The 25563-nt window shown below is 40.6% G+C and overlaps 1 protein-coding gene across 4 annotated transcripts; it reads left to right on the top strand.

The window, feature by feature from the left end:
* The first annotated feature begins 109 nt into the window (after positions 1–109).
* Positions 110–25563, top strand: LOC101064151 (dual specificity mitogen-activated protein kinase kinase 4-like). 4 transcript variants are annotated; one of them, XM_011619605.2, is made up of 15 exons: positions 110–641; positions 714–856; positions 1124–1243; positions 1700–1852; positions 7288–7323; positions 12631–12733; positions 13455–13629; positions 13794–13913; positions 14088–14207; positions 14283–14334; positions 14424–14551; positions 14662–14739; positions 14851–14999; positions 15090–15135; positions 24576–25563. In XM_011619605.2, exons 1-15 carry the CDS (start codon positions 301–303, stop codon positions 24687–24689), a joined length of 1878 nt encoding a protein of 625 aa, XP_011617907.1. In that variant the 5' UTR covers positions 110–300; the 3' UTR covers positions 24690–25563. The 4 variants fall into 4 exon arrangements, with proteins under 4 accessions (XP_011617907.1, XP_029695487.1, XP_029695477.1 ...); XM_029839617.1 differs by having other exon boundaries at positions 111–856; XM_029839627.1 differs by lacking the exon at positions 1124–1243 and having other exon boundaries at positions 110–856; positions 1730–1852.

Raw genomic sequence — 25563 nt, 5'->3', positions numbered from 1 at the left:
ATTACTCCGCTAAAATTACACTCTAACTTTTAAATATTTAATTGAGGAGACGTTCCCCATCTGAACCACCAATCACGTGCGTTCTCATCAAAAAGGGGGCGTTGTCCTGGCGTAACCAGCACGCCCATCCATGTCAACAACTCGTGAAGGCGACATAAAGCGAAAGCTAACTTTGATTACACTCTAATAGGTCGCAGCACAGTTAAAGTTAAAGCGTTGGGCTAGGATCTACCCTACAAAGTCAGCTCCTGTTGTGGAAATAAATTCGTAAAGACGCCAATAGTCCGCAGGCAGACAGTCATGGTTGACGCTCGTCCACAGCAGCCACTATTTGCATTCGGAGTGATCGCCGACATTCAATATGCCGATATCGATGACGGATATAATTTCCAGAGGACAAATCGGCGATATTACCGAAGCAGCATCGAGCTGCTCAGAAATGCTTTGGACAGTTGGTCGAAGGCAGCGGTAAGACCAGGGTTCATTCTACAGTTAGGGGACCTAATCGACGGCCATAATAAGCTTCTCGCTGCTTCAGACCGAGCGGTAGACGCTGTGCTGAAAGAGCTGTGCTCCGTCGACGCGCACCACGTCTGGGGCAACCACGAGTTTTATAACTTCAGCAGGGACTGGCTGCTAAGGTCCAAACTCAACAGCACACCCCAAGGCAGTCAGAAAGAAGTCGGGAGTAACGTGTATGCCTACCATTTCAGCCCATACCCCGGGTTCACCTTCATCGTCCTGGACGCCTATGATGTGGCCCTGCTGGGCAGAGAAGAGTCCAGTCCGGGGTACAGAGAGGCTCTAACACTGTTGAGACGCTTCAACAAAAACGACAATCTCAACTGTCCGCCAGGTACAGTGGCTGATGTCATTAGCCTTTATGCTATTAATAAGTTTCAATACAACACGAATTTGTCTTCCACTATTTAATGTGACACAGTCAATTTGTAATTTGGGCCTCAGTATCAATAATGCCTCATACAAAGGTATAAATCAATATAATTGTAAAGGTAAATACAAAATGAACGCTACGTTTATCTCAGCATAAAATAAAAACGTATAGTAGATGTTTTTCATTCAAAACAGATCTGAATTGCTAGTGACACTTTTTGTGTTTGAGGTGTGGGTTTGCTGCAGAGGTTTGTGATGTTCAATGGTGGATTCAGCAAGAAACAACTCAGCTGGTTAGATTCTGTTCTGACTTCTACAGATGAAAGACATGAAAAGGTCACGATTGCCTGTAAGTAACATAAACCTTGGTACATTTGAAGTACAAAGCTGCCAAATTAGACTTGATTTTGTGTGTTGAGTGTGTGTTTATTGTTGGCATGCAGCCCAAAAATCAAGTCGTTTTTTAGTCTACAAGTACTGTGCAGGAAAATTCCAGTGTCAGGGGATGAATCTGTAATATAAATTGGGATTAAAATTAATTACAAATCTCTAACCCAGAGAAAATAGTCCTCAAATGAAACCCCCACTACGTATCAACATACAGTTTGAAAACTAAAATTAATGTAGGCCTTTGTAAAATGACATGTTTTATTACCTCTATTTTTCTATCCTTATGAAGTCTTGCTGTGCCAGCTGGGTACAAAGCATCCATTTTAATGGCACTTTGTCGCTTTGATTTAGCATTTGAAATTTACAAGATCAAGAGATCATATTGTGGTTATTTACTCTTTTATTCCATATCCAGGTCACCTTCCTGTACACCCCAATTCCACAGATCCTCTTTGTCTGCTTTGGAACTTTGATGAAGTCCTGGCTGTGATACGGTCCCACAGCAGTGTGGTGTGTTTCATGGCCGGACATGACCATGATGGAGGATACTACTTTGATGAAGACACAGGTATACATCATGTGACATTTGAGGGTGTAATAGAGACTCCACCTGACAGCAATGCTTTTGCTATTGTGTCTGTGTATGAGGATAGAATGGAACTGAAAGGGAGTGGCAGAGTGGCAGATCGAGTATTTTTCTTTCCCCAAAGCTGCAGATCATAAGACTGGAAAAAGGCCAGAGAGGTGATTTTCTTAGTGGAAGCAAAGATTTTATTTCAAAAGTCATTTTAACCTTTTCAGTTTTAGCTTTACGTCTGCTGGAGCACTTCGAGGTAAAGGATGGACAGCATGAACAATCCTAAATCAGCATTTTTTTTTCATACTTGTGCGGACTGAACAATGTCCAAGCACTAATGCAGCAAAGATGGATGAAATATGTGGCTTCTGTGGAAAGATTTCTATGGGCAACATTTGTCTATTTGTTAAATTTATTGCTCCAGTGTTTAGGCTACTAATCACTACTAAGAGTAGTTCGTAAAGAATTTCTATCAGGATTTTTTTTTTTTTTTAAATAAGAAAAAGTGAGGCTGGCAAAATTGCCATAAATAACTGTTTCTCGCACATTGCCCAAAATCTGCCAGGTGAATCTCTTCTCCACAGAAACTGAGCAGCTTGGAAATCTCATGATCTTGCTGTCATGATTGCAAAATCATGGCAGCAAGAGGAAGGTCTTTGGTCTTTGCCCGCATCATCTTATTTCCATGCAGTGTGATAGGGACTTGAGATATACTGGCTGCTTGTATAAACACACTCCGTAGTTTCCAAGCAGTCCTGGAGTGCAGGAGATGTATCCTTTGGCCACCCTCTCACCTGCTCCTGAACTGGTGTGGTGACATTCTTGCTGGTATAGAGTAACACTGGTTTAATCATAAGTACCCAGCAGTAGTATGGGAATATGTAAGTGAATGTGTACGTGAATATATAGTATACTGAATATCGTGTCGTATCATATTGTAATAATTGCCTTACTGTTCTCTAGTTTAATTGAAGCAAAATTGTTGCAGTTTTATTATCTATAAGTTAAAAAAAGTCCTAATATATTTGGAAGTAACTCAAATGTAAATGCTACTGTGTTAAATGTAAGAATAAATATAGAATGTGTGTTGGATAATATTGCTTTTGAATGCCTCTCTAATTGTTCTTTCAGCCTTTCTTTCCCTCTAGAACCACCTTATTTCAATTGTCTGGAATTACTTATGCAGGTTCATCTGGTATTTTGAAGTGTGTGACATTTGTTTTATTACAGCACAGACTTTACACATATAACAAAAGTCAATATTCCACCCCAAAATTCCAAAAAACCTGTAAATTTTTAATTGGTCAAAAGGTACCGGTAATATTATTTCTATCAATGGTCTGTGGGGTTTGTCATGCGGGGTTTGTATTACACTTGGGGTATCATGTGAACAATGCATGTTTAGATTTCTTCTACTAATGCATAGGTATTGATGGAATGCAAGATGCAGCTCTCTGGAGCAAGAGACACAAAGATCTGTGTCTCTGGTCCAACCTAAACAAACTTTTTGGCCAAATATGCATCAACACTTGGATCTGACGAGCCCGTTGTGTCTCTGCAGCATGATAAACTACAGCCGAAGTCACAAAGATGTAATAACAGCCCAACATTTAACAAGAGGCACAGCAAGTAGAAACTGCAAAGTGAGCTGTTGTGGATCCATTGTCTTGCTGCCCATGCTTCCATTTGCTATACCACATCACCCGCACATGTACCGAAGCTCACGGCATTATCAAGAAAACCAATCTGGATACAACATGTATGAAAGCAACACAAACTGATTTGATCACTTGCAAAAAACAGTGCGGACAATTGGGGTTCAAGTTCAGAATTGAGCAACAAATTGGATTTGCCTACACTACAGTATAAACAGGGACCTTTCCTCCTCTAGATATCATCCGCCCACATTTATCTAGTACCAATGACATCCCGATGTCTTTGCTGTAGATCCTAGTGAGGTGAATCAGGGAGTCAATGTCACGCAGTGTCAATGTCAATGGTTGTTCCACTTCGGAACTGGTACCCATAGCCACTCATGGTGATGATCTGGCTGAGGGGGTTTAGGCCTATGCAGAACAGCAGGGGGGACAGAACATCTTGATATATGCTGCATCTGATGCTCACCTGTGCAATTTGAGTTGGCTTCCAGAGTCGTGTTCCACAGCTTCATGGAGTTCTAGATGAACTCTTTTAGTGTTCTGTTGATGTTATACAGCTTTAGGCACTCCAGTATCCATGTGCCTGGGTGATTGCCCTGTCGACCAGTAGCTGGTGCTTGGCACCTCTGGTGGTGTTCCCTATGCCTTTCTGTGCTCTCATCATTATTGATCCATGTGCCTGCCTGATCTTAGCCGCTATGATGCCTGATAGGAGCTTCCATGTGGTGCTGAGGCAAGTTAAGGGCCGGTAGTTGGATGGTATTGTGCCCTTCTGGGGGTCCTCCAGCCACGCTGGGTGGTTCCCTGATGTTAGCAGCTAGTTCATTTGTGCTGCCAGGCTTTCATGGAGTGCAGTCAGATTCTTAAGCCAGTAGGTGTGAATCTTGCTGCCCAGCTCTTCATTTTGGACACCCTTGTTTGGATGTCTGCTAAGGTGATGACTACTGGGTCTTGTTCTGGAAGTTGGCTGTGCTCTGTCTGTAGGTCTTACAGCCATTGGGTATTAGTATTGTGTGTGGCGTCTTTCTCCCAAATACTCTTCCAGTATTGCTCATTCTCAGCCCTGAGGGGGGTCTGTTATCATCTGGTTGCCCTGCCATTTAGAGTAGACTTTAGCTGGATTGGTGGAGAACACCTTGTTTATTCTCCTTGCCTCTACTTCTCTTGTGTACCTCTTCAGTCGGGTAGCTAGGGCTGTGAGCCTTTGCTTAGCAGTCTCCAGTGCCTCAGTTGTGGACAGTTAGTTATATTTCTTGGGCAGCTCTGTCCTTAGATTCATGCCTCTACTGAGTTCTGTTAGAAGGCTGACTTCTCTCCATGCCTCTAACCTTCTCCTCCATGGGGCCGTTTGCTCCTTCTGGCCTTTTCATGCTCTTCATCTTGTAGCCAAGCATCTGTAGGATTACTGTTGCCGCTGGATACATCAGCTAATTGGTCTCAGTGATGGTAGTGGTCGGGATGGTTGACAGTGCCGTGTTCATGTCCTCCAGTAGAGATTGGTCTGGTACTTCGTTTGTTAGCCTTGGCAGGGCGGCAGTTGAGTTCCTCCAGGACTTCATGATTCTCTCCTGCCCTTGTGTTGAGTCTCTCTCTGTCATTGGGGCTTTATAACCATTCTTCTTCTTGATATTTGATATTTGTTCATGATGAAATCACCCCCAGGCTGACCTGACGTCCTGGCTCCCCCTTGCTGTTGCATATTTGTACTATGGATGAGGTACAATGCTGTGCCTCATCAATCTCTAGTTGTGATAGCAACTTCTTATTGCGGATATTCGAACATTGAGCTAAGAGCTGCTTCTTAGTCAGTGAGGATGTGGGGTTTCGAAGAACTCATTCCTCCCACATCCTCTGCATGTACCCTCTCTCGCTGGGGTTACTCCCGTAGTAAAACTCCATCAGTACCAGGTTCTCTGCCCTGCTCCATGAATGCTTTGTTCCAGTACTCAAAATTGCAATTTATTCAAAGTTAACTAAATTGATGGGGTTGGGCAGCTTAATTAATATCAATTAATATTAATATCAACTATTATAAACTATTTCTGAATTGAAGTGCAAAATAGCGCCCCCCTGTGGTCACACCTTTGCCAGAGTGCGGATTTTGGTGCCGACGCTTGAATCCAACACAACAATGGCGACTCCCAGTCCCGATAGTAACTCGACTAGCTCCAATAACAGCAGCATTTTAAGGTCTACTTCGCATCATTTTCACCAGCAGACGCAGAGCAGCAACATGCAAGGTATCTGACAGTGGTCTATATTAAACATTCATTCGATTTCAATTAAAAACATCTAGTTATGAGAAAATGATAGTGTTTAGCTTCCCAGAAACAAAATACTGTTAGTCGAAATCAACATGGAAATTAATAGTTCCGTTCAGATTTTTCAAAATAAAATCGCCTTGTTGAAAATAAAGCGCACCATTTAAGTTTGCTGCCGTGTAAATGTTAGGTAATCATTAAAAAAAGTCGATTCGGCGAATTTAATAATTTCTTGGAAGTCCGATATCTCCTGTATAAGATGTAAAATATCAAACAGCTTTTGTTTAAGATGGCAATTTCGTTTCCAGTCGCAACATTTACTTGTATTTTGAACCAGGTCGATTTATCCAACGGTCGCATTTATGTCAAGAGCTACCAGTTTCCTTTAAAGAATCTTGCTTTATTTTGCTAGCTTGTAGCTTGTGTTGCTAGCGATTAAACCAACAGATCAGCAGATAGCGTGATGGATATTTGTTCCCAACACGGTTTACATTAAAACACAACCATAAATTCAAACATCACGATATTACTAGCACCAGGCTGTTACATGTATCATCAAAGCCTGCATAGTAATATTTCTCTGAAGCAAGGCCACAGTTTAAATGCATTTCTGTCTGCGCTCATTCAAATATGACGGTAGTATTGGAGTTTGAACTGGTGTTTATTCATAACATTAATTGTTCAAATGGTAATTAATACTCGGGAATGCTTTATTCTGCTACTTTGCCGAGACTCTAAGACGTTAAGTAGTACGATATAAACAATTAACATAATGCATTCAACCCTAAAGGCCTCGTTTTGCTTCTCCGTAGCATGTCTGCAACGTAAACACGTTTCCTACGTAGATGAGGTTCGTCCTTTACGCTTCTAAACAGAAACTATATTTTTACGTTTTCGACAACACAGTTGTAACTATTTTGTGTTTTAAGTACTATGATCACAATGATAAAAAAGATGTGAATTTTCATATGATAGAATTCTGTCAGGCAACATCAGGGTCAATTTAGCAGCATAACTGCATTATGTACAAAAAACAATTGTGTTATGACGGGAATTAGAAGAATGAAATAAAATTCAAAGATGATAGTAAGTAGTACAGCTAATGAAACCCTGCAAACTTGGCTAGCTCAAAATTACATCTTTAAGATTTCCCATTTAATCACTGTTGCTGCTTGCCTGTGGGTAAATCAGTGATGTATAGTGTTGACTTATTTGGGATAGCTTCTGATTTCAGACATATTTACTTTGACTTCAAATTGTTTGAATCAAAATCTAAAACATTTAACAAACTTGCCTGTGTCCAGATAGTATGATGTATAATACTTTAAGCAGGTGATACAGGGTCATAAACCCATAAAGGTCATTTTGATGGCAGCCATCGTATAACAATATTTCCATGCATTGATCGACCTTGTGAACACTATAACTATAACATATTAAGTGCAAAAGCTATCTGTGTTGTTTTCTGTGTGTCAGAAGTCTGAAATGTTTTATCTAAACCTTACAGAAACCAAAACCTACTGGAGATGTCAAAATGAAACAGGTATTCGTGCCAATATTTTTAAAACCCTTTTCACACATGGACTCCAGCAGATCTGCTAAGAATATCATCAGGAGTTTCTTCGCATTTGTCTTTCTACATACAGCACACAGCAGTTCCTGCATGTTTTTGGTCACTCAGGCTGGTGGGTGCATGTGGGAGATGTAATAGGTTGCAGTGTGCTGCTGCAGTACTGCTGCTTTATAATAGGCTGAAGATGTCAGACAGGCCTATGGTGCTGTTGCCACAGTGTAAATACAGAATTAATTGAAATTCATCTGCCACTTTAACTTAAGGGGGTAAAGAAAATCAGCAAACAATAATTAGTGCATAGGATGACACTATGGTCAACCTTTCTTGCCAAATCTGCAATAAAACATGGTCGACATGGTCAGTTGCTGCTCTGCATAATGTTTTTGTAATTGCACATTGATTCCATATTGACTTAGGGGTTTTCATTAGATCAGAGTTTCTGAATATGACCACTCATTTTGATTTAGAAACGTATCTGCACTAGAACTGCAGTAAGATTTAAAAAAACAAAACAAAACAGGGCTGCAGACTACCTGTGTGTGGGGGAAGAGGTAATGTAAAGTGGTTTGGTGTAGGTAGTTCCAGGAGTTGAGCCTAATTTGCTGCCCCTGTGTAATAGATGAATTGGATGACTCTTCTGTTGGACAAAGACAAAAAGAGCAGGATGAGTGGATTTAACCCAACCCTATCATTTATTCCTTCAAAACCTGCTATGTTATGTCATAATCAGCTGTAGTACTCATTTCAAAAATTGCGATATCACAATGTCTGCTTTATTTTTACATTCCAGTTCATCAATATAATTCTACTAAGGATACGTTTGAAAGACTTTATTTAGTATGCACATTTATGATGTGAGTTGCCTTTCCAGAGTATGTGGACAGCTTGCTGGCCGATGTAATCCGTACATGCACTACATTCTCTTATATTTCATTGACAGGGAAACAGTATGCATTAGCAGTATGGCCAAGTATTATTGAAAGGATGAGAAGACCTCCACGGTGCTTATGCATCTGAAAGAACTCAATTTAAACTCTGTGGATGGGCACAAAATCCAAAATGGGTTAGACTCTGGCGATAGACTGTATCTGCCTCAAACCCGTTGCAATATATGTTTGCCCCGTGCACCACCATTATCACAGCACTTATGGCTCTTTAGCGTTCCAAAAATAAGACATACAAACAGTATACCGACTATTGACACAAACTATCACTCCTATTGATTCACCTGTGGCTATTACCTTGCCTACTAACTTCTTTATAGTTTGTTGTACTGGCTTGACTCCAACCACATTCAACCTACCGTATTTTCACGACCATAAGGTGCTCTGTAATAAAAGGCGCAGTCTCAGTTATGGGTGCTATATCTGTATTTAAAACGTACATAAGGTGCACCGTATTATTAGGTGCATGCTAAAACATACAGTAAAAAATAACAACGGAAGTAAAACAGTGAGTTTCGACACATTCATTGAACAAAATATTCATTCTTCCGCCACAAAATCATCAAAGTTTTCATCTTCTGTATCTGAATTAAACAGCTGCACTATTTCAATGTCCAACATCCCGAATTCCTCTTCTTCATCATCTGAATCAGACTCCCCGACTGGTTCCGCTTCAGTGTTGATGCTGGCTTTTGTGAAAGCTCTTACAATACATGAAGTCGGTATCATAGCCCATGCGTCTACAATCCACCCGCATATGGTGGCATAACTTGCCCGCCGCTGCCTCTTTGATGTGGCTGGGCGCGGTTATCTTGTCACGGCAGTAGGTGCGGAAGATGGCCACCTTCTCCTGGTAATCCACGGGCAGCCGCTGCGCAAGTGTTGTCCTTGCGCGTATGGAGAGATACCGCCTCCTCATAAAGCGAAAACACCAAGGCCGACCTCCTTGGAAGTGCTCCATGTCCATTTCTTCAGCAATCGCTTTGGCCTTTTGTCGAATGGTGACAGTAGAGACGCCCCTTCCAGTTGTTCGCTGTAACACAACCAACTGTTCCACTCGGTCTTCCAGCTCGGGCCACCTTGCTTTGTTCCCGCGGAAACTCAGCTTCGTCTTCCTCAATTGGCGCAGTTCACTTTCTTGTTTTCTCCAGTAAAGTAAGCCTGATACGCGTGTCGCTTGACCAGCGCCATTTTAGGGGATCCTTACACATAGGTGTACCGCTAATCGATGGGCGGAGCGTTTACCGTAGTGCACCTACCAAAGGCACACAGCAGATTTTGGAACCCAGTCCACACACAAGGTGCACCATATTATAAGGCGCACCGTCGATTTTTGAGAAAATCTCAGTGTTTTAGGTGCGCCTAAAGGTGCGCCTTAGTTGTGAAAATACGGTACTGTGAATTGCTTTGTAGACAAAGTTCAGTTGCATAAATTATGCATGCCAATTGAGTAACAAGTGTAGTTTGATTTCAATGTGCGTGTAATTGCACTTACAACACACTGAAGGCAATTGCAGTCTGGGCTGACTTTACTGCATGTTCACTCTGTCCTCTGTTCACTCTACTAAAATGCATTGGCTGCATCTTCAATGCAGCACCGCAGGCAGTAGTGAATTGGTCAAGTACGGTCGTGTAATATTTCCACTATATAGTATATAAAATGAGCCACAAAAGTAGACATTATTTAAAACATTTCCTACATCCAGAGGAGTAGAAGGTTACACACTTATTTTTGTTTGGATTTGTATGCCTTTTAAATGTGTATCCAAGGTAATTTTCTGTGTTAACCGGACTGTTTTTCGTCTCTTTTGAAGAGATTTCACCTTCTATCCAGAAGGCTTCTTCAGTTCTGAAATTGCTGAGGACAGAGCTGGAAAATACAGCCTTTGTGGACCATTAGCATGCTAATGATCTGGGTGGTCACCTGAGAGTTGTTGGCAGGGTCGCTGACCCAGGTGACCACCCAGATCATTAGCATGCTAATGGTCCACAAGGGCTATATTTTCAAGCTCTGTCCCTGATACAATCTCTGCCAACTGATTGGTAGACTTGGTAGCTGCTATATTTGACAGTGAATCATTTATTAAATAGGCAATAATAAAATACTGATATAAATCATTGCAAGGTATTCACTGACCAGTGTCACCATCCCTAGATGCAATTGGATTCTGTTACATTCAGTCTCATTTTTCTAATTATTAATACACATGTTTCTTTGACATACAGTGGTATGAGAAAGTTTGGGCACCCCCTCTGAGGTTGTGTAATAATGGACTCTGACTTCACACAAAATTATCTTGGTGGCATGTCCTTCATTTGCCCATAAGAGCCAAGTGTTAGCTTGATTTCCAAACATAGATTTTAAGTAGTATGCAATTGTATGAAATTAAATCAAATGTAAAAAAAAAAAAATAGGCTGTGCGAAAATGTGGGCACCCTTGTCATTTTGTTGCTTTGATGGCCTGTAACTAATCATCACAAGATAACTGGACACACAAAGTTGGTTTGGTGAGCTTGTTAAGCCTTGAACTTAATTGACAGGTGCATAAAATAATGACAAAAGGTATTTAAGGTGGCCAAATGCCAGTTCTCATTCTGTTTGACACTCCTCTGAAGAGCTGCAACATGGGAGCCTCAAAACAACTTTCTGATTACCTCAAAACCAAGATTATCCAGCATTATGGTTTAGGGGAAGGTTACAAAAAGCTGTCCAAAAGATTTCAGCTGTCAGTTTTCACTGTCAGGAACATTGTGAGGAAATGGAAGGCCACGGGCACAGTTCTTGTTAAGCCCAGAAGTGGTAGGCCAAGAAAAATTGCAGAGAGGCAAAGACGAAGGATGGTCAGAATGGTTAAAAAAAACCCCACAGACCACCTCCAAAGACTTGCAAGGATATCTTGCTGCAGACGGTGTCGCTGTGCATCGGTCAACAATACAGCACAATTTGCACAAGGAAAGGCTGTACGAAAGAGTGATGGGGAAGAAGCCTTTTCTTCACAGTTGCCACAAACTGAGTCGCCTGAGGTATGCGAAAGAACATTTGGACAAGCCAATATCATTTTGGAATAAGATACTCTGGACTGATGAAACAAAAATTGAATTGTTTGGTCACATCAAGAGGGAATATGCATGGCAGCAAAAGAACTCTGAATTCGAAGAAAAACACCTGCTTCCCACAGTAAAATTTGGTGGAGGTTCCATCATGCTGTGGGGCTGTGTGGCCAGTGCTGGTACTGGGAATCTTGTTAAAATTGAGGGTCGCATGGATTCCACTCAGTATCAGCAGATACTTGAGAATAATGTTGAAGAGTCTGTCACAAAGTTGAAGTTGCGCCGGGGATGGGTGTTTCAACAAGACAATGACCCCAAACATTGCTCAAAATCTACCCGAGCATTCATGCAGAGGAACAAGTACAATGTTTTGGAATGGCCATCCCAGTCCCCAGATTTGAATATCATCGAGAATCTGTGGGATGACTTGAGGCAGGCTGTCCAAGCTCGGAATCCTTCAAACATCACTGAATTGCAGAGGTTTTGCCAGGTGGAATGGGCCAAAATACCATCATCCAGGATCCAGACACTCATACAGGCTGTTGTTTTTGCAAAAGGAGGCTCTACTAAACACTAATATGATTTTTCTATTAGGGTGCCCAAATTTATGCACAGGCCTTTTTTTGTTTTGTGGCATATTGCACATTTTCTGTTAACCCAATAAACCTCATTTCACTGCTGAAATATGATTGTGTTCATCAGTTATTTGATATATCAAAATTAAGTTGTGAATTAAAACACACAATGATTGGTGAATAAAAATAATGCCAAATGTCAAGGGTGCCCAAACTTTCTCATGCCACTGTAGTCCAGATCAAATTCATTGAGAGTAAGGATCAGCTGAGCAGGTATCATGCAGAGGAAGAGCAGTGGATTCTTCAGACTAATGTGTAAACACGTAGAAAACAAAGATGTATTGGGAACCTCTGTTCTTGTGGATACTTTGCTTGTGAATTGTGGGCTTCCTCTGTCAGCTTGAGATAACCCAATGGTCAGTCTGGGTGAAAGCAGCTCCTCAAGAATCTGGATCCTTCAATCTTTCCAAAACATTGTCAGGAACAATATTTCTGCTTGCCATTCTCTGCTGACTTATTAGCAACATTAATTTGCTGAAATAATGACGGGCTAGTTGTGCACTATTGCTTCTGGCACAGGTGAAGGTTTATCTCAAGTGCATAGACACAGAAATTACTGAAGCAAGATTTGCGACAGTTGCTTGAGTCCAGCCTGGTGTGCATGTTGTTGGGGATCCGGAAGTGTTTATTTCTCTTTTTGCCTCCAGGTAAACGTAAAGCTCTCAAGCTGAATTTTGCCAACCCCCCGGTGAAACCCACATCGAGGCTGCCGCCCATTCCAACTCCCCCCTCTTTCCAAAACCCACACATGTGAGTAGTATGGCAGACATGGACTTTCTGGCACAGTCTCACTTTAGTTTATCACCTGGCTGATCTCTTTATAAAAAAGGCTGCATTACCAGTTACATTTCTGCACAAAGTCTAAAAAGAGTTGTTTGAAAATATGTCTTTTTTAGAATACAATTTTTTATTCGTTATTCAAAATGTTTAGGAGCACACAGAAGATTTATTTGCCTCCAGGCAATAAAAATGGACCTGCAACACCCCCCTTTTTTGAAAAGGGGGTCATAGATTCAGTGGATGTTAAGATTCCATACACTGCCTCTGTTGAATTACCTCAGATGTCATATGTTAGAACTGATAAGTGACAAATAGAATATTTAACCACATGAGGGTGAAACACAGGCTATTGCCCTTCTGTTTAAGTCCAGCTGGCTTTAGAACATGGGGAGATGTGTGTTAGGCAAATAACCACATCCAAAAGTAATGTCAGGTTGTCCTATATTCTATCCTTGTTGGATACTAATTTTGATTAACGTCCCCAATAATGTTCACATATTAAAAATGTCAGCCTACGATGCTACTGAGTTAATGACTGAAACATATTTCTTTTTAGTTGCATCCAAAACCCATGTTCCTCTAATGGCTTTGTAGTCGCTTCTGTCTTTCTTTACTTTCCTTGGCATGCCTTTGGTTTTGTCCTGAGTCTTAACTTCCTGATTCAATCCTTTAATGTCCTCTTGTTCTCCAGAGAACGCCTGCGTACACACAGCATCGAGTCGTCAGGAAAGTTGAAGATTTCTCCAGAGCATCACTGTGACTTCACAGCAGAAGACCTGAAAGACCTCGGGGAGATTGGTCGTGGGGCTTATGGCTCCGTCAACAAGATGGTTCACAAACCCACAGGCCAGATCATGGCTGTAAAGGTGCTTTTTAACATGTTGAAGCTGTAATTGTAGCTAAGTGAACAGTGAACAGAACAGCTCTACAGCCTCATAAGTGACTCCAAATCTTACAGACTGAGATAAATGAAACAGGGAAGAGGGAGAAAAGTTGCATTTAATGATTTTTCTTGCTGTTTGTTCATCAGAGGATTCGATCCACTGTGGATGAGAAGGAGCAGAAGCAGCTACTGATGGATCTTGATGTGGTGATGAGGAGCAGTGACTGCCCCTACATCGTCCAGTTCTACGGCGCCCTCTTCAGGGAGGTGTGACTTGTTACACTAATTATATAGACAGAAACCTCTTGGTTGCTATATAGTTCAGCAATGTTGGTAGAGAACAGGCGGGGCATGTCAGAACTGTGAAAGGCAAAGGGAACCTCAGACATGCAGAAATGAATCATGCCCTAAGAAAAACTAACCACAGCTCTTGTGTTTTAGGGGGACTGTTGGATTTGCATGGAACTTATGTCTACCTCATTAGACAAATTCTACAAATATGTATACTGTGCATTAGATAATGTCATTCCAGAGGAAATATTAGGCAAAATAACATTAGCGGTAAGTAGTGTTTCACTTTTTGTACAGTTAAATAATCTGCAAAAATTAAATGCATTTTTATTTTCCCCCCAACAGACTGTGAAAGCACTGAACCACTTAAAAGAAAACTTGAAAATAATTCATAGAGGTAATTTTAAATAATCGATTCTGCATTCAAATGTTATTGCAGTCTGAATTGCTTCAACTCAATAATTTGGTCTCTTTTTGGTGTCCTAGACATCAAACCTTCCAACATTCTAATGGATCGACGGGGTAACATCAAGCTGTGTGATTTTGGCATCAGTGGTCAACTAGTGGACTCCATAGCCAAAACTAGAGATGCAGGCTGCAGGCCTTATATGGCAGTATGCAAACAACAGTTAAATCTATCAGATAAACTGTGTACACTCTCAGAAATGAAGAAACTGACCTTTGACCTTTTGGGGGGGGGGTTTTGTTCTTCTGTGTGTTTCAGCCTGAAAGGATAGACCCCAGTGCTTCAAGACAAGGCTACGATGTCCGTTCTGATGTATGGAGCCTGGGAATCACCCTGGTAAGCCACAGGTTTTCACAGAAAACCACATTCTTCTTTGTGGGTCAGTTTGAATTGAAGAGGCGCTGTGGAGAGGGTAGGCTTGTCAGTCTGCTGTGGGTCTGCTTTCAGTATGAGCTGGCTACAGGAAGGTTTCCTTACCCCAAGTGGAATAGTGTTTTTGATCAGCTGACACAAGTGGTGAAAGGTGAACCTCCACAACTCAGCAACTCAGAGGAGAGGCAGTTCTCCCCCAAGTTCATCAACTTTGTTAACTTATGGTAAGAATAGTTCAGCATTGTCACAGCAAAGATTTCACTTGTATGTTGAAGCCAATAGATTTAAAATTATTTTGTTCTGCTATCTTCCAGCCTTACAAAGGATGAATCAAAAAGGCCAAAGTACAGGGAGCTTTTGGTAAGCTTTTTATTTTATATACCAACAAGTTAGTGTAACTGCGCAGGCTTAGAAATATTCAGATTTTGTTAACGTTTATGAAAGTTAAAAAGTATAACAGTGAAATTTCCCCAGGAATCATGGGAATATTAAAGGCTGTGTTAGGCTGTAAAGTTGTGATGGCAAGACACTGCCAGTTCATACAGTGTTTTTTATTTTTATTTTTTTAACAATTCTTTATTTGATTTTGAACAGTACCTAGCCAATATGAATGTGACATACAGTGAGAGTAAAAAGTATTTGATCCCTTGCTGATTTTGTTGGTTTGTCCACTAATAAAGACATTATCATTCTATACTTTTAATGGTAGATGTATTCTAACATGGAGAGACAGAATATCAAAAAGAAAATCAAGAAAATAACTTTAAAGAATTTATTTTAATTTATTTGTTTTTCATTGAGGGAAATAAGTATTTGATCCCCTAGTATGCATTAGGAGTTCTGGCTTTCACAGACCAGTTAGACGCTCCCAAACAACGTGTTACCTGAATTGAAGACACCAGGTCTAACTAATCACCTGTATGTAAGACAACTGTTCACAGAATCAGACAATCAGACAGATTCCAAACTCTCCACCATGGGTAAGACCAAAGAACTCTCTCAGGACCTCAGAGACAGGATTGTTGACCTGCATAAATCTGTGATGGGCTACAAAAACATTAGCAAATTGCTGGGTATTAAAGTAACAACTATTGGTGCAATTGTGAGAAAATGTAAGAAGTATAACATGACCATCAATAGACCTCGGTCTGGTGCTCCACAGAAGATTTCACCTTGTGGGGTGGCAATGATCATGAGAACAGTGAGAAATCGGCCTGCAACCACACAGCAGGAGTTAGTGAATGACCTCCAGGCAGCTGGGACCAAAGTCACCAGGAAAACAATTGGCAACACTTTGCGCCACAATGGATTAAAATCCTGCAGTGCCCGAAAGGTACCCCTGCTTAAGAAGGCACATGTGGAGGCTCGCCTAAAGTATGCCAATGATCACCTCAAAGATGCACAAAGTGATTGGGAGAAGGTTCTGTGGTCAGACGAGACCAAAATTGAACTATTTGGCCTAAACTCTACTCGTCATGTGTGGAGGAAGAAAAATGCTGCCCACAGTGCCTTGCGAAAGTATTCGGCCCCCTTGAACCTTGCAAACTTTCGCCACATTTCAGGCTTCAAACATAAAGATATAAAATTTAAATTTTTTGTCAAGAAACAACAACAAGTGGGACACAATCGTGAAGTGGAACGAAATTTATTGAATAATTTAAACTTTTTTAACAAATAAAAAACTGAAAAGTGGGGCGTGCAATATTATTCAGCCCCTTTACTTTCAGTGCAGCAAACTCACTCCAGAAGTTCAGTGAGGATCTCTGAATGATCCAATGTTGTCCTAAATGAGTGATGATGATAAATACAATCCACCTGCTCTGTGATAGTCTCAGGGTTCTGTTTAAAGCGCAGAGAGCATGATGAAGACCAAGGAACACACCAGGCAGGTCCGAGATACTGTTGTGGAGAAGTTTAAAGCCAGATTTGGATACAAAAAGATTTCCCAAGCTTTAAACATCTCAAGGAGCACTGTGCAAGCAATCATATTGAAATGGAAGGAGTATCAGACCACTGCAAATCTACCAAGACCCGGCCGTCCCTCCAAACTTTCATCTCGAACAAGGAGAAAACTGATCAGAGATGCAGCCAAGAGGCCCATGATCACTCTGGATGAACTGCAGAGATCTACAGCTGAGGTGGGAGAGTCTGTCCATAGGACAACAATCAGTCGTACACTGCACAAATCTGGCCTTTATGGAAGAGTGGCAAGAAGAAAGCCATTTCTCAAAGATATCCATAAAAAGTCTTGTTTAAAGTTTGCCACACGCCACCTGGGAGACACACCAAACATGTGGAAGAAGGTGCTCTGGTCAGATGAAACCAAAATCGAGCTTTTTGGCCACAATGCAAAACGATATGTTTGGCGTAAAAGCAACACAGCTCATCACCCTGAACACACCATGCCCACTGTCAAACATGGTGGTGGCAGCATCATGGTTTGGGCCTGCTTTTCTTCAGCAGGGACAGGGAAGATGGTTAAAATTGATGGGAAGATGGATGGAGCCAAATACAGGACCATTCTGGAAGAAAACCTGTTGGAGTCTGCACAAGACCTGAGACTGGATTTATCTTCCAACAGGACAATGATCCAAAACATAAAGCCAAATCTACAATGGAATGGTTCACAAATAAACGTATCCAGGTGTTAGAATGGCCAAGTCAAAGTCCAGACCTGAATCCAATCAAGAATCTGTGGAAAGAGCTGAAGACTGCTGTTCACAAACGCTCTCCATCCAACCTCACTGAGCTCGAGCTGTTTTGCAAGGAAGAATGGGCAAGAATTTCAGTCTCTCGATGTGCAAATCTGATAGAAACATACCCCAAGCGACTTGCAGCTGTAATTGGAGCAAAAGGTGGCGCTACAAAGTATTAACGCAAGGGGGCCGAATAATATTGCACGCCCCACTTTTCAGTTTTTTATTTGTTAAAAAAGTTTAAATTATTCAATAAATTTCGTTCCACTTCACGATTGTGTCCCACTTGTTGTTGTTTCTTGACAAAAAATGTAAATTTTATATCTTTATGTTTGAAGCCTAAAATGTGGCGAAAGGTTGCAAGGTTCAAGGGGGCCGAATACTTTCGCAAGGCACTGTATGATCCCAGGAACACTGTGCCCACCGTCAAGCATGGAGGTGGAAACATTATGTTTTGGGGGTGTTTCTCTGCCAAGGGCACAGGGCTACTTCACCGCTTCACTAAGTAGATGGACGGAGCCATGTACCGTGCAGTGCTGAGGGAGAACCTCCTCCCCTCTGCTAGGAAGCTGAAAATGGGCCGTGGCTGGGTCTTCCAACATGACAACGACCCAAAGCATACAGCAAAGGCAACAAAGGAGTGGCTCAAGAAGAACCATATTAAGGTCATGGAGTGGCCCAGCCAGTCTCCAGACCTCAATCCAATTGAAAATCTATGGAGAGAGCTGAAGGTCCGAGTTGCCAAGCGACAGCCCACCAACCTTAATGATTTAGAGAGGATCTGCAAAGAAGAGTAGGCCAAAATTCCCCCTGATATGTGTGCTAACCTTGTGGTTAACTACAACAAACGTTTGACCGCTGTGCTCGCAAACAATGGCTTTGCCACCAAATATTAAGTGCTTTTGGATAGAGGGATCAAATACTTATTACCCTCAATGAAAAACAAATAAATTAAAATAAATTCTTTTAAATTCTTCTAAGTTATTTTCTGGATTTTCTTTTTGATATTCTGTCTCTCCATGTTAGAATACATCTACCATTAAAAGTATAGAATGATCATGTCTTTATTAGTGGACAAACCAACAAAATCAGCAAGGGATCAAATACTTTTTACTCTCACTGTAGTACCATTAGATTTTTAAACAATACAATCCCTTAGCAGAGCTACAACCAAAGATTAATGCTTAAAAACTAATAAGAACAAACCACAAAAAATAACTAAAATGGAAATCATATACAGTATTTCATATAAAAAATTCTTTACTGTTTCATATGGTGAGTAAACTATTAAAGCATTAGTAGCATTAGTTGTGTTAATGACTGTTAATGAAGAACATTTATTAAATATCCATACAACACTGACCAATAAATTATATGCAATTAGATAAAAATCATGCAGTCAATTGCAAACATGATGGAAAACACAATTCTGTACAAATATGAGTCTCCAGAAAAAAGTCTCCAATACGCCAAAAGGCTGACCAAAGTGGTAGATATTTATTTATCCAACAAATCTGACAGCATTTGAGCAACATAGACTTGAAGAGTTTTTACTGGTACACGGTCTCGGAAAATATGTATGGAGCTACCTAGTTTCGACTGAGGGCACCTAGTATCACAAAGATTACTTCGAGCCAGTTTCATTCTAATTCTCCATTCAGAGGTAAAATAACCTCTGCAGACAGCTTTAAAATGACTCAGCTAATGAGCAAGAATTTTGGATGAAGAAAAAATGTATCTCCTAAACTTAAATAGAATGAAATGTTCCTGCGATTGAGATAGGTGAGTTATGTTAATGGTGCTGGTGCCAAGGATTCTGAAGAAATTGCAATGTGGCCAGGTGCGAGAGGGCCCCTGTTTAGTAGATCTGTATAGTGCAGACTCCGGTGAACGAGGGTGGCCAGTCTCAACACATGCAGTGGGACTGGTAAACAAGTTATGCTCCATATTAATAAATGTGGGGAAAAAATCCAAAATGTTTTAAGACTGCCCAGAGATGGTCCCACTCCAAACACTTGAAAGCGTTTTCTGCACACAGAAATTATAGCAGATGGGTGCTCGAGAGACAGTGCTGCTTTAATAAACTGCAGTTATTGGCAGATGTTATCAATAGCCAAAGTGATTTTAATGAAGCCAGCCTGGTCTAGATGAATCAAGGAGGAGATACAAATGTCCGGTCATTTTCCAGACTTTTGCATACAGTTTTATATCACAGTTCAGGATGGATAAGGAGCAATAGGTGGAACATTCCAGCATTTCTATGTTCTTTTATAAAAGAAGAGAAATAAGTGCATTTTTTTGGTCTCCATGTAAGCTTTGAACATGAAGTGAAAAATTGTGAGTTAAAAACTTGCCTTGCATTTGTATTTAATAAATACTTTAAAGATGGAGACAATAAGGGGCATGTTGGAAAGCTTTGACTCCTTAGTGTAAGCAGCAAAAAAACAGTAAGTCACTAACCACTGGTGAGTCATTTTGCTGAACACAGGATTATATTCGGGGGTGCACATGCTCAACGCCTGTCAAGGGGATTCTTTTTAGGACCCAAAAAGCCACCCATCCTGCACTGTAGCCTGTTGCCAACCATGGTTGGTCAGAATGAAAAAAATGTCTTTTGATCCAGGCCACCTCCCAATAATATTGTTTTATCTCATTTGCTCATCAAAAATGATCCGTACATTGACTGAATGAAAATACTTCCCAAAGACATCTTCTGATGGTCCCTTTATAGCTCCATTTACATGAAGACCAGCTCATGCTATATATTGCGCTTTTATGTTGGCCTGTTCAACTGCTGCAGTATATGGGAATTTGATATATGTGGCTGACATTTGGATACTTCCATCCCACACAGCTGGTATGACACAACTGGCTCAGTGCTGATCGGTCGCCCAGCCCTCTCTGAAATGACCCCATGACTAAGAAGCCCAGTGTTGTTAGAACCTATATGAGCACAGGTAGGGCAAGACTCCTGGCCGTGTCACACTCAAAATGTGGCCGTAGCTCCATACACAGTTCACAGTTGGAAACCTAAAGTAGCCGATGAGCTAGTTGTCGTCCTAAATGAAAAAAATCCTCTTTGTCTCTTTAAACTCTCACTGTACAATGTTCCATTGGCAATATCTTCTGTAGAGTGTAGATATAGTGCCAAAGCTGCCATTTATGTTAACAGGATTTTCTGCACTATTTCATGCTTTTTATCCACAAATGTAATTGCAAACACCTGGATGTGTTAATTGTTCATCTGTTTACTGTCACTGCGCACATCAACCTCAGGAGTGCTTCTTTTGACATTAACAGTTTTCCAGCTTCACCACTGGTGGTGGCCAACAGCTGAAAAACACTAGAAATGTGCATACACAATCCACAAATTTGGCATGGTACACAGCACATTGCCGCACATGTTTCACTCTTGAAAAAATCTGAAGATGAGCGTGAAAAATATTTGGCATTTGGCATTGAGTCCAAGCATCTTTAATTTTAAGTAATATAATTAGGGCCTCAAGCTTAGAAAGCTGCTCGACTGAAAGAGCAGATAGTCAAGGACTTTATAAGTGATAATATTGCTAAATTATCAAAGTTTTCATTAATTTGTAAAGGAAGTAGGGCTGTGTGATAAATTGATAATGATATGTTTTATAGACACGTAATCAATATCAATAGAAATGTGTTTGATAAAACGTTTGATTTTTTTTTTTCTTCTTCATCGGACAAAGCCAGAATTAATGTACCGTATTTTCACAACCATAAGGCGCGCCGTATTATAGGGCGCACCTTCAATTAACAGCCTATTTTAGAAATATTTTCATACACAGGGCGCACCGTGTTATAAGGCACATAGCATAGAAACTGCGTAGTGCCTGTGGTTTCATGACGCGTTCACTAGATCGAGCTGCGCTAAAAGGAATGTCAATAAAACAGCCAGATAAGTCAGTCAAACTTTATTAATAGAATACAAACCGTCGTTCTCACAACTCTATTCACTCCCAAAACGAATAAACAGCTGTTTTATTTTTTTTCCCGAGTGACGTAGTGTTTTTGCGTAACACAGTTCGTTTAATAACAGCGAGTTATAACAGGCAGTGCAACATTTTTATCACAAGTGGAGTTTAATAAATCTTCGATTTAGTGCAACATTTTTATCACGTAGTACCGTTGCGGTAAATCAAACGTTAGTGCAAACACAATATACGGTAACTCGAACTCTCGAAGTAGTGCAAAGCGATAGCAATAGCAATATAACAATAGCAATATAACAACATTGTTCAAACGGTAATGTCCATATTCACAGTATGACCAGCCTTGTTAAGTTGTGAACACACAAAAGAAACAAGTAAAGATCACTTTATCAGTTCATTCCTCATCCAGGAATCCCTCGAATTCTTCTTCTTCGGTGTCCGAATTGAACAGTTGTGCGAATACGGCGTCCAACATGGCCGGCTCCGTCTCGTCAAAGTCGTCATCAGGGTCGGTGTCGCTGGTGTTGTCTGGCATTTCAGTGACAATCCCTGCCTTCCCGAAAGCTCGGACCACGGTCGATGCCCAGGCATTTACGATCCACTGGCAGATAGTGACGTATGACGCTCAGCGCCGTCTCCCCGTCTTGGTGAACGTGTGTTCGCCGTTCGTCATCTACCGCTCCCACGCAGTTCGCAGTCTAGTTTTGAATGCCCCGTTGACACTAATATCTAGCGGCTGGAGTTCCTTTGTTAATCCACTTCTTGCTTTGTTTCCTCGGAAGCTCCGTTGAGTTTTCTTTACCTGGCGCAGGTCGTCTTGTTGCTTCCTCCACTTCCGCACCATTGATTCGTTCACGTTAAATCCTCTTGCCGCTGCTCTATTTCCGTGTTCAACTGCGTGACTGATAGCCTTCAGTTTGAACTCTGCGTCAAAAGCGCGTCTCTTGCGAGGAGCCATTTTGGGGTCTTTACAGACAGAAATGGTTTGGGACTGAATTTACTGCTGTTACCTCGGCCACGCCTACTGACTACGGTAGCCGCGATTAACCAATATTACCGTAATCCATACAAAAGGCGCTCCGGGTTAAAAGGCGCACCGTAGATTTTTTAGAAAATTCTAGGCTTTTAGGTGCGCCTTATAGTCGTGAAAATACGGTAGCAAGGTTGGTTGCCTGAAAAAAGTATGGATCTATCAAGAGAACTGGATAACATGTTGGTGATGAAGCCTTCTTTCATTTCCATGAAAGTTTCTCAATGCTGCACGAAGACTTCTGAGTCTGAGAGCACGCTCCATAGCCCCATAGCATTTTAGCATTTCCAAAAAGCAAGCCAAACTACTGCTAGGTCTCTCTCGGGCTCATTTGACAGTGTCTGTGGTTATCACTGTACGTGCATGAGCTTGTTAATGGGCTGAATGTGCCCGAGCTGCTGTGACCGTTATGAAGAGAGGGCAGTTAGGTAAATTATACTGTAAAATATAATGTATAAGACTAACAAAAAACAAAACAAGAAATAATATCAAACAACAATGTGTTTATGTTAGAGGTGTTAATCTGCAGAATAACTCTGATTATAAATTAAGAATCAGGTTGTAGTTTAGAGTTTAGAATGCAACAATTATGGTGAGGTCCTTTTGGAAAATGTGTTTTTATTTATCTGCTAGTGCAGAACCTGTGAATATTACTCAAGTCTGAACAACCGGACATATTGCTGATATTCATTAATATGAGAGAACTAATTGTTAATAATTAAGCTTCTAATTGCACAAAATTAATGTGCCATTAAACTGAACAATGTCTCCCCGTAATATTGAACGGATGCCACAGATGTATTTAAGAGAAGTCTACTATCCAGCTGGTTTGTTTTGAATGATTAATGTAATTATTGATTATCCTTGATAGTTACGTGTCAATGATTTATAAATCACCAGACAGTAACCATATACTAAGTATTAGTACTAGTTTTGTGGCCAACAGTACACTTATCCTCCTTTCCCTCAGCCTTTGCTTTATTCCTAAATTTAATATATTTGTCTCCTGGTCCTAATTTTGAATAGATCATAAAAAATATCAATTATTGTTGGTATCGAATGATATAAAACACTTTCTAAAGTGGAAAGGTGAATTCACGTAATGTGAAGTAGTATAATGAGCATATATCCCAGTTGTGCCGTTGTGCCTGATAGTACTCCATGGCTGTGCAACACCTAGCTCAAGTAATGCTAACCTAACTGATAGGCTTTACAATAAGAGAGAAAATGGAATTGTAGCACTTTATTGGTTTAAGGATAACAGTCAAGCAATGTTAAGATGATGTCCAATCAGCACTTCAACGACGTAGCTAGCGTTGGTCCTATCAGGAATGCGGGAACTGGACTATACAGACCTCACATCTTCATTGGTCTCCTTCCAGGATACTCCTGGTGCCTCCTCAGAAACACTGACAGTTTTAAGTGGATACACAATCCAGGAGCCAATAGTGATGTTAAGAAAATACTAATTTTCACATATCCATAGCTCTCACAATGAACATATATTCCCTCATTTTTTTGTTTCAGTTATGACCTCACAGTGCAATTGTTTTATTTGTAATAAATTATAACTCATTAATCATTTAATGAAAGTAAATAATTTGTTTAGTGTTTACTCTTTTACTTATTAACCTCTGATAATTTTGCGTCCATTCATTCAGTTCATATAGTGTTTATCAGATTAACAGGACTCCATAATTCCAGTCGAGGTGTTACCTTGGCAACCATCATTTTCTAAACTACCATATTTTTGCGACATAAGGCACACCGTATTAAAAGGCACAGTTTCAGTTACGGGAGCTATTTCTGTATTTAACACATACATAAGGTGCACCGGATTATAGGGCAGTGGCATGGTAAAACATACCAGTACGCTAGCTTAAAACATGCATGCTAGCGTGTATTTAGCAAAGTACTCACATACATCATCTTCTGTATCCGAAATGAATCTGAAAATAGCTTTTGCGAAAGCCGAAAAGCATTTACAGATTTTAGAACTTGGTGCACAAAAAAGCGAGAAAATTAAAGACTTTTAAGTGCACCTTATGGTCACAAAAATACAGTATATGTATGTTTTTAATTTAATATGTTCTGTGATTTATCTCTTTCTTCCAGAAACACCCCTTCATTCTGATGTACGAAGAACGTTTCGTGGACGTTGCCAGTTATGTGTGTCACATCCTGGATCAGATCCCAGCCTTTCCCGTGTCTCCTATGTATGTGGACTGACTCATAGAAGAGGCCACTTAGCCTTCCGATGCAATGTTTGACACCTTGACTCTCGGGAGTTTTTTAGATTAACCCATGTATCCGCATGTTCCAAAGAACTGAGTCCAAATTACCCAGTGCAACATGAAAGAGCGTTGTCAAGCAAAGAAAAATCCAGAATAGTATCTCTGCCCAGAAGAAAAAAAAAACATTAAGACAGATTGTAAAATGTAAAATGCAACACTTCTTTTTATTTGAGGAAAAAGAGTATATAAAAATAGAATTTACCAAATAAGTCACTGAGCAGTGACACTCATGACAAAAATAGCCACCTGTTGGATTTTGCATTGTGGACTGTATGTATGCTAATGTGTTTGCTCACCTCTAAGCCGCTAACATGTACAGATGTCTCCTGATAGAGCGTGCACCTATCACATAGTTTGTTTTGGGCTCTTTAAGTATGCAAAAGTGTTTTCTCTGATACATTCATGGTTTTGGTAGTGTGGTCTTTATTTTTTATTTTAATCCTCAATATGCAACCTATGGGAGTTCTGCCAAACACTTTATTGAGAGAACTGCTTTCAGACCCACTGCTCAGCACATAGCGTTGTTCTGTCCATCTGGAAGAAATTATTTGTTATAGGTTACAAATTTGATATTAGGCCTTTGTGCTCTATATGGTTTTTCAGACATTTTCCTGTAGGATATTGATGTGAAAATTCCCAAAAAGACTAAAATGAGCATAGGAGTCCAGAAAAATTAAGTTCAAAATGTTTATTTCCAAAAGACGGTGATGGTACAGCAGAGGGAAAAATGTGAGCATCCCCAAGGGAGTATTGAAAACTAATGATTGTATTGTTGCGTTTGCAAAGTAAAGGCAATACAACTTAGATTA

This window comes from Takifugu rubripes, chromosome 1 (genome assembly GCF_901000725.2).
Source record: "Takifugu rubripes chromosome 1, fTakRub1.2, whole genome shotgun sequence".
NCBI lineage: Eukaryota > Metazoa > Chordata > Actinopteri > Tetraodontiformes > Tetraodontidae > Takifugu > Takifugu rubripes.
The sequence above is the reverse complement of the archived record's forward strand: the minus strand, read 5'-3'. Positions and strand labels throughout refer to the sequence as shown.

Excerpts from the sequence above, each read along its gene's own strand:
- LOC101064151 (XM_029839617.1), top strand. The coding sequence starts at position 301 with ATGGTTGACGCTCGTCCACAGCAGCCACTATTTGCATTCGGAGTGATC. Across the intron at positions 14,208-14,282 it reads TAGGCAAAATAACATTAGCG|ACTGTGAAAGCACTGAACCA; the intron begins GTAAGTAGTGTT and ends TCCCCCCAACAG. Across the intron at positions 14,335-14,423 it reads CTTGAAAATAATTCATAGAG|ACATCAAACCTTCCAACATT; the intron begins GTAATTTTAAAT and ends TTGGTGTCCTAG.